The sequence below is a fragment of the Melospiza melodia genome, chromosome 3 (genome assembly GCF_035770615.1).
Source record: "Melospiza melodia melodia isolate bMelMel2 chromosome 3, bMelMel2.pri, whole genome shotgun sequence".
NCBI classification, from domain to species: domain Eukaryota; kingdom Metazoa; phylum Chordata; class Aves; order Passeriformes; family Passerellidae; genus Melospiza; species Melospiza melodia.
In genome coordinates, this window is record NC_086196.1 from 64,037,318 (window position 1) to 64,052,588 (window position 15,271).

At 38.5% G+C, this 15,271-nt stretch overlaps 1 protein-coding gene across 3 annotated transcripts in view; it reads right to left on the reverse strand.

Moving 5' to 3' along the window:
- Positions 1 to 212: 212 nt before the first annotated feature.
- Positions 213 to 15,271, reverse strand: part of SOCS5 (suppressor of cytokine signaling 5) — a 33,614-nt gene continuing 18,555 nt past the window's right edge. For all 3 annotated transcript variants that reach the window (XM_063152049.1, XM_063152048.1, XM_063152050.1), the window contains exons 2-3: positions 10,408 to 10,499; positions 213 to 7,972 (exon numbers count right to left, since the gene is read on the reverse strand). In XM_063152049.1, the coding sequence (XP_063008119.1) occupies positions 6,350 to 7,960 (1,611 nt within the window). In that variant the 5' untranslated portion in view covers positions 7,961 to 7,972; positions 10,408 to 10,499 and the 3' untranslated portion in view covers positions 213 to 6,349. The remainder of the gene's footprint in view (positions 7,973 to 10,407; positions 10,500 to 15,271) is intronic.

Here is a 15,271-nt window from a genome sequence, read left to right on the forward strand (position 1 = left end):
AAACTTTTGAAGACAACAACTATCAGTCTGTGGATCTCTTCACTCAAGTATTTTAGATAAAAGAGAAAAGAACTCTAACATGAGTTACTGATTACTTTGTGTTCTTGACATGTGCAACTAAATATTTGTAAAACTATGCATTTACAGCACGGACTTAAACTCATTAAACCCACAACTTTTTGCTCCCAAACAAATATAAAAAGAAAACAATATGGCAGTTTATACCCTGTTTATTAAGACAGAGCCATCTATTACTTAATACACTGGTTGGGTAGCCATAAATCACATTATTTTCTTATTCTATTAAGATGCAAGACAGTTTGGCAACCAAATAACAAAGACAAATTAGGCAGGGTGGAGAAACATTTAAGCTGCAGTGAGTTAAAAACCATCTAAGCTGGGGAGACCTACACCAGCAGAGTTACACAAGGTGCTGGCAGCGGGTGACGCTCGGCACGGCGTGCTTGCCAGCCAACTCCTCGAGTGCCCAGCGGGCCTGCCAGGCCCCTCAACTGGAATGTCAGAAAAGGTCCAGGGACCGTCGGGATGCCGCTGTTTTGGACACTGACCAAAGAGCGCGCCACCAAAGCTACAGTTTCTGTGTAGGGATCGCATAGTTCTTTGTAAGAATGAAGGCTTCTGGTAAGAAAGTTTATAGTGCAATCTGAATTAATTTGTGCCCACAGTGTCATTATTCATTTTCCCAAAACAGTTTAAATATAATTGTGTAGGAATTTGATATCTCTGTAAAGATATTACAAAGCAGTGCTTATACAGTTGGTGACTACATAGATTCAATTTTAATAAATACATCTCTTCAAGCTTTTGCAAAACTACAAGCACGAAAGCAAGAAGTGGCAAAGCAGCCAAGTGCTTCTGTATCTTCCGAACGCTATTAAAATTCTCAGGGCTCTAAGGAGTTCAGATACCCTATCACACAGGAAGCACACCCCGTGTTCAGTTAACAGCTGCTCAGGGAAGAGCAAAACCTATTTCTGCTTCCTCTTTGCCAACGTGCCACCAAGTTACAGCTCCTGCTGAGAAGTCAGAGAGGTTGCTTTACTCCAGACAAGCAAGTTCAGATATGTTTCTGCTTGTCAGCATAGCTGCGTGCTTAACATGGAAATTTGTAACATGAGCTGTATTGCACAGAGTTACACACTTTTTTTCCTACTGAAGACAAAAAAGGGTCAAGCACCAGGAGCTTCAGCTCATAAATTCATTGTGTTGGCCCTAGGGAACCTTGCTGGTAACAGCTGTAGCCTTAATGCAAATTTACAAAGGGAACACTTACTCAGCTTGAAAAGCATACACACAACAGTTACCCTGATAACAACAAATACAGTATCAGGTTAACATCCTGTTGATAGACAATTTTTGTAAATGGAATATTTTATAAAATTATAAATGGCAATGCTTCATTGAAATAACAGATTTAATTTGCTTCGTGAAACAACTATTCTTAAATCAGTCTGGCAATATGCAAGCAAATTAAGTAAAAGCACCAGATTTCAGTTTTCAAAAGATTGTAAGGTTTAAGTCATCAAGAGATTGTTTGGGGTTTGATTTTTTTTTTTTAAAGAGTCTTGATTTAAGACTGTGACAGGGGAAAACTTCTAAAAAGCATCTTCAACAGATCCTTATCTCATTGCAAAACATTAACTTTAGGTATTTTGACATAAAAACATCAAACCTTTTCCTTTTCAAAGTCCTCATCAGGAACATTTTCAATTAAACAAAAAAGGCTTAAAATTCAGATATTTGAAGTCAACTACATTCAAGAGATACAACTCATGGTCAAGCTAAATGATTCTCTGTACATAATACTGCAAAAAGGAAAAGAGCAATTAGCAGTGTTACACCATGTTTCATAGGGATGAATACTTTAAAAGCCAACTGATTTGATTTCTACTTTAAAATAAACAGGTATGAAAAATCTCCTTTGGTCACAGTCCAGAGACAACTGTTTAGGTAAGTGTGATGACAGCAGGAAAAAACACACCAATCAACTGGTCATAATATATAGAAGTGCAGGTGAAGATATAAATACAGTAGTCCTTTTAATTGCAAAGCATGCCATACACAGACAGAAAATAGACAGAATTTTTAGAGTTCCAATATATTAATGCTCATCATATTGGTGTACTTCAGTAGCTTCAAAAAATTCCATGAATGTAAACATGCTTGGAGGCATCTTATTAACATATAAATATACATGTGCCTAATACTTGCAGACCAAGGTTTGGCACATACGTGCTCACTTCACAACAAAACTTTAAAAAAATGAGGCTCAAAAAGTGCTGTCATCATTTTAAATGTGAGTTTTAAATGTCTTAAATGGAGAAACACTATTTTAGAAAAGAATCAACTAAGACTCAGTTCACATTTTTCCATTAAATACTGTCTTTCAAGAGAACTTTGGAAAAAAAAAAGAACCATGATGCTTGCAGATAGATCTCTCTGGTACTCAGCAACTTCTGACAATGACAATTTCTGTCTTACATGCAATTCTGCAGCAGAGAAAAGCTTTAAAGCATTCTGCAAATATTTTGGCTTGCACATGGAGACGGGAGCAAACAGGTTTTTTACTAGAGAAATTCAGAATCTTTGCTTGTTTCTATGCAGTGCTGAACCTTAAAGTTAAACACGGACTTAAGGATTTGAGTGACATCTGTAAGGTTCATATTGTCAAACACTACAGAAAAACACACATCTTTTCACAAGTCTATGCTTCTGATTTAAGGACTATCATTTTGCAAGCAGTAAGTCTTCAAATGCGAATAAAATTTAAAAGTACATAAATGCAAAACATTAATTAGCAACTTATTTTCTTCACAAGTTCCATTCTGACAAGTAAATTATCTGGACAAGTGTACTTGCCTTACAAGTATTTTCATGAATTATGCATTTAAAACTGATAAACACCATAGACCTGATAAAACTGCTAAGAGATCCTAAACTGATAGACCCTTCCTGGATACTCAAAATATAGTATATTTTCCTTTCTCCAATTCCACAGGGGCATAAAATACCTTTGGTAAGATTCCTCACAAAACCCTCCTACAGAGTAAGCACTTTCTATAGCTCTTTCTGCTGAAACAAGAGCCACCTCAAAAAAACACTTGACAAGACTGAGGCTCAAAAACTCATCTGTCATGTAACCAAATTAGACTGGAATAATACAAGTGTACCTTTTTACATTGAATCCTACTGTTACATTTAAAAAAAATAAAGCAGTCGTTTGTGCACCTCTTTAAGAAATGTTTAATATTTTCTAAATGAAACCAGAATGAGAAACACAAATAAGAAGTCAACTATTTGCATTCTCCACCTACTAGCATTTTAATGCCTTTAGAACTGAAAATGTATTCATTAAGAAATACACTGCAACTGGAATAGTCAACACTCAAGTCCATCAAAATTTAAAAAGTGATTCATTTTAGCATAACCACACTAGCAAATTATTCTGTATATTTCAGTGAAGCAGAGCTTTAAAAAAATTGTAGAGAAATAGATAATTCATTTTTTGCGTGTTTTAGGGGAGCAAATCTCTCCATAAAGATTATTTATACAAATGCAAGAGCAAACTTTCTGAGATTAGGGTTTGGGGTTTTTATTTTTCTTTCCCAAAGATTCCACCACATGATTAAAAATTAGATGAATGTGTATTCCTGACCACATTGACAATGGCACAGCTAGTTCATGACAAGCAACTGCAACAAGAGTAAATGAAAAACAGGTCCCTGCACTGGGACAAAGCTTGGCTGCAGGCTGACTGTATGACACTAATATTGAAAGCAAGAATTGAAGTAAACTCATCTGGCATTCAGATCCGACTGAGGGAACAGTGAGAACGACACAGTGAAGGTACACTTAGGTGCAATTTCATGCTGGTGACTTTTTCCTCTTTTTATGCTTAGAGCAGATTTTAAACCAAGAGTTGCATATCCAATGACACATACACAGTTCAAAACTTAAGAGACCAAGAGCACAGTTGTACACATAATTACATAAACTTAGTATTTACATATTCTAAACAAAGTTCCATTTTAACAGTTGAAGTCTTTTAACACATGAAAGAAGATAATCTACTACAAAGAATGCATAACGGGATCACAAACTTTGCACAAGCATATAAACACATGTTTTAAAGTGCTTTCTGGGTGCTTCAGATTAACCCCTCGCAGTATGAGCTATTCTGTAGTGCTGTTCCAGTCATTAGAAAATTATTTAAATCACTCCTCTTCAGGTGCATTGTGAGTTCAGGAATAATGACAACACCATTGATGTAAAAGCTTTAGGCTCCACCAACATAAACGTATACATTACTTAGGTTCAGATGAAGTTGTCAAATACTTTGGTTTATCATAGCTTGGGATAAATATTTGATAGAACAAAAATTGCACCTCTCCACTCTCGAGTTTGTTTTTTTTTAACTAAAAAAATACCCCAACATAAATTGACAGTATTCTTTGGTAAAAACAGGGCATTTGGCCAATTTGTGTGTACATCTATTTATCAAAATAGTCTAAAAGTGAACAAATGCCGCTGCTGTACTGTCAATTTACAGGAATAAGCATTCCTCAGTGGGGAGTATCAAAATATTAACCTTAGCAGTTACCTATACAAGCTGAAACACCTTCAGCAACCATTACAGGGGATCAGTAATGTTTTAGAACATTTTTTGCTTAACATTTATCCTTTGCATTACAAAAACCTGTAAAATGCTCTATGCCTGCAGACAAGTCCACTACCTTGCAGTGACTACAGAAACGTTATTCAATGGTGTACACTGTCAAGTTGCTGTAACAAAAACCAGGAGTAAGGTGTGCTGACCAACTAATACTCAACTGCACAGTACTTGTGCATTACCTATCCTAAATACTAAGAAAAGCCTATTAAAAATTCATTTAACTGCTACAAGTTAGGTGAATATATAAAAACAGAGCAGATATACAAGTATAACACTGAACATACTGTACTTTATTAGCACAAAAAGCCAGAACAAGGCACAGCAAGCAGAAAAATACATCAATAGAAGGGTTAGTGTAGCATACAAGAATAACGTTTATTGTACTTGCAGCCAAAGTGTTTCCTACCTCGCACAGGTCACTGCCGTAGAGAAGGAAGGAATCAAATACTGTAGCAGCTGGTAAAGAAACTAGGGAGCACTCAGAATTGGTACAAAACATTAAACAGGGGTCAGGGCATTCCAACAAGATTTTAGTGCAAAATATCTAAGATAGAACTACTTTTAAGTTCCATCTCCAAGTAAATAAGCAAACAGAAGTTAGAATCTTGTTTCTAAGTAATCTGTTGAAACTATCATCAGTGCATATTACTTTAAAACATTTTTAAAAGCGCAGATGGAAAGATATTTACAAATAAAGTGTACCAGTACCTTTGAAACCTGACATTTGCTTCAGATATGTCAGATTTTGTACTCTGATTATAATAATTCAACCACTTGTCATGTTCTCCATAAAAATATCAGACAACTTAAAATAATTAAGAATTTTTTTCTTGTCACTATTACCTTCCACTGTAAGTTACTAGCAGTCAGGACACCAAAATCTGTTTTGGAAAAAACCCACAACCTTCTGTTTCACAGCAATAATCTAATTCTGTGTCCTGCCACAGAAGCAGCAATTCACACTGGAAGGTATTTTTAACTGTCTGAGACAGTACTACTTTTGCTAACAATGCCACTTAAATCTCCAAGTGTTTGTAACAGAATTACAGTACTGAGCAGGCATATTCAAGTCTTAATGATTAGGAAACATTATACACTGTGAAAAGCATGATTCATCTGTTAGCCTCAAAGCACCATTAACTCTTAATGGACTGCTTCTAATGAACTGCTCTTCATTACAAGAAAATATTCACCAGTATTTGGAAACTTGTCTGTGATCTAAATTATTACTTTGAGTTGAGGAAAGTTTTCAAGAAGAGAATTTTTAAAAAAATACTTCAAATATTAGCAAAATGCCCCTCCGATAAAGCCTTTCTTTAACAGCATTTAACACATTACATGAATGCCCCATGGGAAATGCCTCATAGTTTCTTCATCCAATTACTACAGCTATAAAAGGGAAACAAAATATTTAGAAATTAGCAAAAATATTTTCATTAGGCCTTAATGAAAAACGTGCAGAATTGTGTCTGCTTATTGTTTCCAAGAGGCATCACAACTTAGTTTGATTAACAGCAGGCAGCATCTGACAGGATACTAACACTCAGCTTAAATAGGGTATTGCAGAAAAGCTAGACGCCATCGGTGCGCTTGCTGCAGTTAAACTGTAATACACAAAAAAAAAAGCACGTTCCAGAAGCTTATTTTGATTTCCTTTTACTTTGTTTTTATAGGTTCCCGCTCCAGCCATCGCACCCTGACTTTTTGTTTATAGTGATACTCCTTTAGAAAGTCTTGCAACATTGAGGGTAGAGGAAGGTCATCGATTCCATCGTACGTAGTGCACCTGCAGATTACCGCCCGGCAGATATACTGCAGACTAAAGGGGAAGGTCCTGTTCAGAGATACGGTGAGCAAGGGTTCAAAGAACATGCAAGAGCTGGGGTCCTTGTAGTGTTCCAGAAGCCCCGTAACGGTGGAGGAGTGGAACACACAGGGGTCGTGGGCATCAAAGCTGAAGTTGTGGTTCCACTGCTCGATGCGCGCGTGCAGCGAGCGGTTGTAGCGGCGGAAGCTCACCGAGAAGAGGTAGTCCTCCTGCGCAGAGTCCCTGAGCAAGAAAGTGCCTTCGGGTTTCCCCTCCAGAAGTGCTTCTGCCTCGTAGCGGTCCATGACGCCCCAGTAGCACGGGTTACCTGTGATCTGGAGCAAGTCTGGCACGAGGCAGTGGATGTAATCGATCTGAGTGTGCACTTTCCAAGCCCCCTGCCTGCTGATATGGCCATGGCTCTCTCCCGACATCTGACGCTGCTTCTGCCGGCGCGACTGCAGGCAAAGCGTCGTCGTGTCCTCTTCGGAGTCACAGCTCCCTGGAGGTGTTATGGTTTTGTCCCCGGTCAGCTCAGTCATACCAGGGGCTAACTTTGGTCCCAGTTTATACAATGGATTTACCTGTGCTGTAGCTTCAAAAGTGTGTATTTGGGCATTGGGAGGGGGATCAACCCCTTCTTCAATACTAAGCCTACGTCTCTCTCTGAGTCGGTCTTCTTCATCTTCTGTGGAAACCAAGGAAGGATCAAATGTGTCAAAGAAAGTTGAATGAGGGCTCACGGGTGCTGTGTGTTGTTTAATCAGATGCCACTTCTGGGCCAGATCTGAGCCTGCAGGAAAAGGGCATTTCTCAAGCATTAGTTCAGAGAGGTGGATCTTTCTTTTGTTAGAAAACAGAGGTTTGGACTGCTTGCTGTAAGTTCTCATGGGAAAACACAGCCCAACAGTATCTTGGAGACGCTGCCGCAGAGAACGGCTGCCCACTGTCCTGCTGGATACCGCGTCCATGTCATGGACTGAGCTCACCCCGTACCTTCTCTCCCTCCTCTGCAAACCGCTTCGTGTTCTACCAAATCTTTTCTCAGTATCCAAGGAGCTCTGTGTTTTGGTAGAGCAGGAATGCTTCTTCTTCCCACCCCAAGGAGCATGCCGAGAATAAGAGTCCCTTCGAGTGAGCCTGGCTCCTGTGGTGACACATGAGTCATTCTCTTTCTCAATGCTTATTTCAACAATCTGAGGAATTTCTGTGACACAGTTTTGGTTCCGCCTCGCTGAATTCTTTGAAGGACTTAAGCCTAATTGCAAAGCAATGTTTTCTCTCAAAGGACTGCTGGGCTGTTGTTGAGGCAAGTCACTTATCTGGATGGCTTTCTCTTTACCAGACGAGCAATTATTGGAGTTCACAACTATACTTTCATTTTGGCTTCCACCCTCATGACTAAAGAGGTTCTGGCACCTGTATTTGAAATTGTTCCACATCTTTCCCACTTTATCCATGGATTACGTTATCTAAATCAAGAGGAGAAGAAATATTAAAATAAAAATACAGTTTTAAAACATGAGGATACATCTTCAGTTATCATTTAAGTTACAAACCCAAGATGACTATTATTAACTAAATGAAATACATTTTAAAAAGTGCCCTAGCCTTTGCAGGGTTATGTGGAAGCAAGATGCATCACATCATTTCAACATTTAGAAAAATATCCATATTTTTGATTCTTTTCTAAAGGAGTATTTAGTAAAATCACCACAAAGAAGGTGTTTAAGAAATTGCAAACATTTCATTTACAAGTAGGCCCTCCTATTTTTCTGTAGGCATGGAGGTAGGTCTGCATAGTTGTATTTGATAAACAGGAAATACACAATCTAAAATCCTTCATTTAAGAAAGAATTTTTAAATCATATGTTAGGTATGACTCCCTGATAAGCTTCCAATAAGCAGCAGTAAAACAAATCCTGAATAAGAACTCTTCAAGTCACTTCAGACTAGGAGAGCTGTTAGTAAAATCCAACAAGTGCACTGCAAATGTCTAGATGCACCACGTAAGAACAAAAGCTCCAGCTGCACACCACATAAATTCCAAGATATAGCTTTGTAAGATTAAAAGAATTAGCACAAAAATAGAAATTTAGGGGGGGAAAAAAAGCATTCATCCTTATTAGATGAGACAATCACCAAAAGACAATTTTAGAATTACAAAGTCTCTGATACATTAATATAAGCCATATGAAACAGCTGAAAAAAAACCCCAGCAACCAATGGTTGGCTTTATTACTCAAGATATAAAAGAATGAAAGAGCCCAAGGAGCTTTTCTATCTTTAGTAGGAACACTTAAAAAGAAAGCAGCTCTACAGCAGAAACACGATGACAGTGAATCATGAAGATACTGTAAAAAGATAAAAACATTAGCAGTGTGTATTCTGAAACTACATCTTTAGAAACTGAGTTTGATAATTGGAACAAGACTGCCAAAATTACAGGACTGCCCTAGGACAGAGAGAAACAGGCTAATTCTGTACTAAAAAAAGTCAGGCAATGCCAAACTAAATTAGATCTAATTAAGTTCTGAGAGAAGTGCTAAACTTAAAAGACTAAAATACGTCATCTTATCTAATTTAACTCTTTATGGAAACTGCTCTGTTCTTTGGAAACAGATTATTTTGCAGCAACACTCCTCTGTTGCTGCATTACTTTTCTGTTCATAACGGGAGAGGAATCTGAAGCAGTGACTAAATGAACGGGGGCTCATGACAAAGTGGATGATGAACAAGTAGGCAATGCTCTGGTGATCCAGCCCACAAGTCCTTACAACAGGAGCACAGCTGTAAGCCTACGACTTTATAGCAGAGTCCACTGAGACTGGAGAAGAGTCAGAGGCACAGCTTACATGAGAAACATGAAAGTGAACGAATTTTAACACCTGACTGTGATAGGAACAAAAACCAAAAGCTTTCTTTCTCACTCTGTCATCAGATGATCCAGCAAACCCAGGTACCCAACCGCACTAAGCAAGACCACAAGAATTGAGTGTGGATGAGAGAGCTGAGGAAAAGAGGAAATCAGGCCTCCAGTCTCTGAAGGTTACTGGTACAAGTTACCTACAACAGTGCTAAAGGACAATCTGCACAGCACCCACGTGGTTATTAAGGAGGCAAACACTTGCAGAGCAATGTTACACATAGAAGATGCTACACAGGTCCATGTATACATAAACACTGTAAGCAAATGAGCAAAGCACGTCTTCCTGATTAAAATAACAAAATCATTAAATTCTTTTTTGTTCTGGAGTTGTCTGGATCAAGCTGGGGAAATTCTAGGAGCAGCAGAATTACTAAAATCAGACCACATACAAATTTGCAGGAAGCAGCCAACACGTCTCATGTCATTGAAATGATCATAGCTGTTTGTGGTGTCTCAGAATACCCATGCTGACCATGGAGGAGCACATGTTTGCTGGCTGCCAGCCTGTCAACACAATATATATAAGGTTGACTTCTACACTTTTGTCTCAAGTTGTAAGTTTTTTATTCTCTTCCTAGACAGAGAGATGTTTAAAATTTTTGGGAAGAGAAAAGAATGAGATAATATACAAACACCATTCCCTTGGCAAGTCAGGCTAGAAAATGTACACATTTTTGTGACAATGAACTGGAATTACTTTTCCCTCCAAACAATTACATGCTATTCAGTGGTGTCTTTTATTCTGAAATTTCTCTTTATTGCTCTTCCTTTGTGCCACTAGTCTAAAAGGTCTTAGGGTGGAAAGTTCTCTACATGTGCCCAGAAAGCTTCAAGAATAAATAAAAATAAAAACCAACAAAACACTCCACCCACAACCCCTCCAGCATACTGGCTTGACAGACTGTACTTTTCTGAAGTTAAATTCAAAAGGTTAAGTACTTTTTGTCACACTCAAGAGAATAAAGATACCTTTCTTACCCAGAAAAGCAAATGAGTCACTGAGTCTTGTCTTGAGAATATACCTCAACATGAACTTGCTAGATTCCTTCTTTGACTTGTGGACATGTTTACTACAAAGGGAAAAGCAGAAATTTTGTTAATAGTTAGAATATCTTTTCATTTAGACATTTACTGTTAATCACTGACATCAAAGGGATATTTTACTATTTATTTCTGAAATGTGTCCATGTAACTGCCTGGTCTTTATATATTTTTAATGCATATTAACATAAACAAAAAGCTTCACAGAACTTGCTTTTTCTATACATTAACAACATTTGTCAAGTAGTCATGGGAAGGACTCTGAAATAAAACTTTTGACAACCAAGAGCAAAGCCACAGTATCTGGATCATTGAAGTGCCAGGCACAATGGGCATAATCAAGCCTATGAAATGGTTCCCCCACATTTTGGTTTCAAGTTGTGGTTGGCAGTGCTGTCAGATCACCACATACTGTCTCTCCTCCTTGTTTCCAGCTGCTACATCACATCAAAAGGCAGCTAAAAATACACACTTTTCTAATATTACTTTTCCAGGTAAGCAACTGCTGTACTCTCCACAAGGATGTTACACGATTGTGAAGCAAGAGCAATATGAACCATGATTCTAAAAATGGGAAAGTGGAATACAAGACAAGTTCTTTATTAAAAGAGTAGGTCAGCAGTTCCCTAAAATAATCATCATTGTTTTTCAGAAATCCAAGAGGAGTCGAGGGATTTAATATGCTCACACCACTGTCAGAAATCTAACAGTAACAGAACAGAGCAGATTTATTTGCTTCTCCATGCTAGATTCAAGAATAGCAGTAAGAGTTAAGAGAAAACATTGGGAACTTATACTAAAGCTTTACACACAGAACAGGAAGAAAAATATTGAAATGTACTTCAATGAAAAGCTACAGGGTTGAGCAATCTCTAAGTGGATATTAAAAGTTAATATTCCTATGTAGAAACTCCAGAGCAATGGCAGCAAAGTCCAAGTATTACTAGTTTCCATTCCCTTCTGGAGGCACTAAAATTGCTGAAACATTCTTAAAGTTAGGCCACACTATTGCTATTGAGATTCCATAAAAGTAACCTTTTCAGAGAGCAACAGAGTGACAAGCACCAAGGATTTAGCCGATGAAGATCAAAGCACAAGTACAGTTCTTCTGCAACTGTAACGTTTACTCTCACTTATTTTGTTCTGCATTATGTTCCTAGCAAGTTTACAAAGACAAGACAGTCAAACCTATTAAAGTATGTTCAGTGCAAGGCCTTAACAGAGCAAATGCAAGGTAAAGTTGCTAGAACAAGGGCTATCCAACTTAAAACAAAACCTTACTTGGAACATTAGCTCATTCAGCCCTGTGAAGTTCGTCTTCATTGCAAACAATACCAGAGATACTGTTTTACTGGGCACAGGTGGCAAAGGGGCTGCATGCAAACCATTTTAACTCATCAAAAATTCAAAAAACCCACATGGATGCTTATCCTGAAGTGTCATGCTTCATGGCACTAGCTTTATATGGTCCCCATTATTCTCAGTTCTGCTCAGAAACGTGAGCAGTCAGTACACGCCTATCACATCACCACTGCCAGCCAGCTGACACAGGCTGTGGGACAAACTGCCAGGTGGCTCCAGGAGGGAGTGGTTTCTTTGGGAACCAGCCTTCCCTAATGGAAAACAGTTCCTTGAATTTGGGCAAATTGTCTCAGTTAGACATCTCAGACTTGTGTTAGAATAAAAGTTGAGTCACTGGTAAAGTATTTAAAATTCAACCTAGTGATTTTAAATTACTTTAAACCAATGTGCAACAGATGTGTGGTTTCACAGATTTCTTGTGGCAGCACTAAGCTTGACAAAATAAAAATTGTTTCTGAACTGGTTCTAAAGCCATCCTAGTTTTACAAAGGAGCACCGCCAGTGGTTATTCTAGCCTAAACAGGAAATCCATTTCATTCCATCAAAATCCACAAAGTGAATCCAACCATTTGTAGATTTTCTAAGAAAAAAAAACTCAATTATTTCTTCTTAGAAAACTAGAGGTTCTACTGATGTTCTTAACACAATCTCTTTTCAACTAAAAAGTATTTCTACCTACTTTGAACTGGCATAAATGATCTTAAAAATAACATATAATAAGCACTCTATAGGGATTACAGAAGCAATGAGCAGAAATACCTTAGTGCTATACTCCCATTTGCAGTAAATTTAGAGACATTCAAATGCATGAAGTTTGCATGAGTGTAGTCTTCAAGTATTCTGAGAGCACAAATACTGAGACAACAAAGAAATTTTAAGCAATATGATAAAGCTACACTTGCAACTTCTTTGCAATCCTAAAATATCACATATTAACAGATTACTGTGAAAACTCAGACCATTCCTTCCAGAAATGTCACAGGCAGAAAGATCTGCCTAGATCTTGTGACTTTGTCACAAGGAACTCTATTCAAAGTCAAGGCTGTGCTCTGTCTGGAAGATAATACACTCGTTTCACTCTCACAGTTCACCCAATTTAAAATTTACTCAGTATGGTTTATTATATTCAAAGTATTAACTTCTAACAATGTACCATCTTCACAAAAGATGATACACTGCACAAACTATGATATCTTACAGAACAGGCTAAAAAAAAAAGAATCTACAAAGTGAAGTTGCTAGAAACCTGCACACTGTTTAGCTCAATATTAGCTGGAGCCTGCACAGGCAAACTGGCTACCACATTCCCTGAACCTGGTGCACGGACCACAGAGGTACAAGCAAAAGCCTGGAGGGAAACACTGCTTCTATTTGTGTCATTCCTCAAAATGATTTGCTGAGCAGTGGCAAGAGACTCTTATTAAAGACATTGCTTCCATTAAGGGCTGCTTGCTGAAGAGGTCACTGCCCTGTGTGCCCGCTGCCAAATGCCCACTGCAGGCTCCTGCTGCAGGGATGCCCTGAGGGAGCTGCTCCCACCAGTGCTCCTCAACCTCATCCAGTCACAGTGAGGAAGGCTGGCAACCCCTGCATCTGAAGTAACCCACTCGAGGAAGGAAGGGCAGTACTAAGGATTACAAAGCAATTTCCTCCCTTCCAATGCACATTCCAGAAATAATGAATTACTACTGTAATACTAGAGATAACGTTTCTGAAAAACAAGGAATTTGTTGGCTCAAGAGGAACCATGCATTTTTCTACACACACAAAAATGTTGCTCACTGCGGACAGCTCAAAGAGCTGATTTAGAGGCCTGGAAGGAAAAGGTGGCTGCATCTTTTTTTTAACTAAAAAAGGTAAAGGGGCCAAGTGTCTCAAGTGCTCATGAAAGCCTTATTAGGATAAAGTACTACTGGTTTTTAACTATTAGGCTTTGATAAATTGGAAGTGCAGTTGCATAGGAAGATGAATACGAAGGTTTGAATCCCCAAACCAAAACTCAAACCTGCCAGAAAAGAGGTAAAGGATACAGAGCTACAATTCCAACAACACACAGAATTGGCCCAAGTCAGCACTGCAACCAAAAGAAATGGCGTCAGCCTCTTCCTGGCCACCTGTGCTGGTGCAGGAGGTGGTCTGTACACCATATGGCTGCTCAGTCAACCAGCTCAAGGAACTGATCCAGACTAAAATGAATTCTCAGAAAAAGTCTCAATCATTTACTCCATCTGGTTTATGACTTCTGTACAAACATTCAAGTTAACACATGGGAGGAGCAGATGAGGAGGGAGGAAGCAGCAGCCAGGGCAAGATTGCTTCCTTCCACAGCAGCACTGGTTAGTTCTGCTGAAGTTATGATGTTCTTAGATGGCTACTTCGAAGAGAAATCTCCATTCTCAACTGTGGGGCTCTGGCTGCAAAGAAAGATATTAAGACTCTATTTAATGTGCTGCTTTGAACACTTATATTGAAAGCCCAGCCACTGAAAACCTTTACTTCAAAATTAAAATGCCGAGTTGGCTTGATGAGTTCTGCTAAAACACAAGGAAAGCTGCAAGTTTCAAGGACTTAAGCTGGCCGACTGTCAAGTCAAAGCCAAATAATGATATTTTGCCATTGCTCTAACCTGGAGCAAGAAGTAAACTCCTCCTCCCCCTCCTTGGTGCAGATTTGCATTGAGCAAAATTCAGTCTTAGCTTGGACAGCTGATGTTCTGCCAGTTTCTCCTTAAGCAGCTACACATTGGTAACTTCAGTCCAAAAATACCGCTCCAAGACTTTCAACAGTGCAAACATTCTTGTAAGCCCCTTACTAGGCTTTGGGTTTCCAAAAGGACAATTTTGGGACTATGTGTGTTCACCCTGCATTGAAAAGTACTGTACAGTTGCTATCCATTTCTTTGCTAATCAGAAAACCTGAAATCCCTGAGGCAGACAAGCCATCAATAAAAGAACAGAAGGTTATGGCACTGAATCCAAACTAGAGACAACTGCTTTTTAAATACTTCTTTCCCTCTACTTACACAAGTCTAGTAGGTAATAACCATCATGAGGAAAGCTGGTAGTTCTAATTAGGTAAGAATCACAGAGCAAACATGAGCTTCAGATATTAAAACAGAAATAACACCATACAAATTTACCAAGAACTCCACATAGTGGTAGATTTCTATGCTAGAAACTGCAAATTCAAGACAATGGCACACATCAATTCCAAGTCAAGAAACCTTCAAATCATTTAGGCAGCATCCTGATGGCAGCCACTCATTGTAACATGTAAGTCCACACAAGCAACATTAAATTAAAGCAGTTTCCTTTAAGCTACCTCCATACACCCTAAGCAGGCAATTCAATTTTACCTTAACATTTAAAAAAACACCAAAAACAATGAGCATTAAGTTAGCAAGGTAAAATACCTGCCATGAAAGGGAACTCTAGGTGAT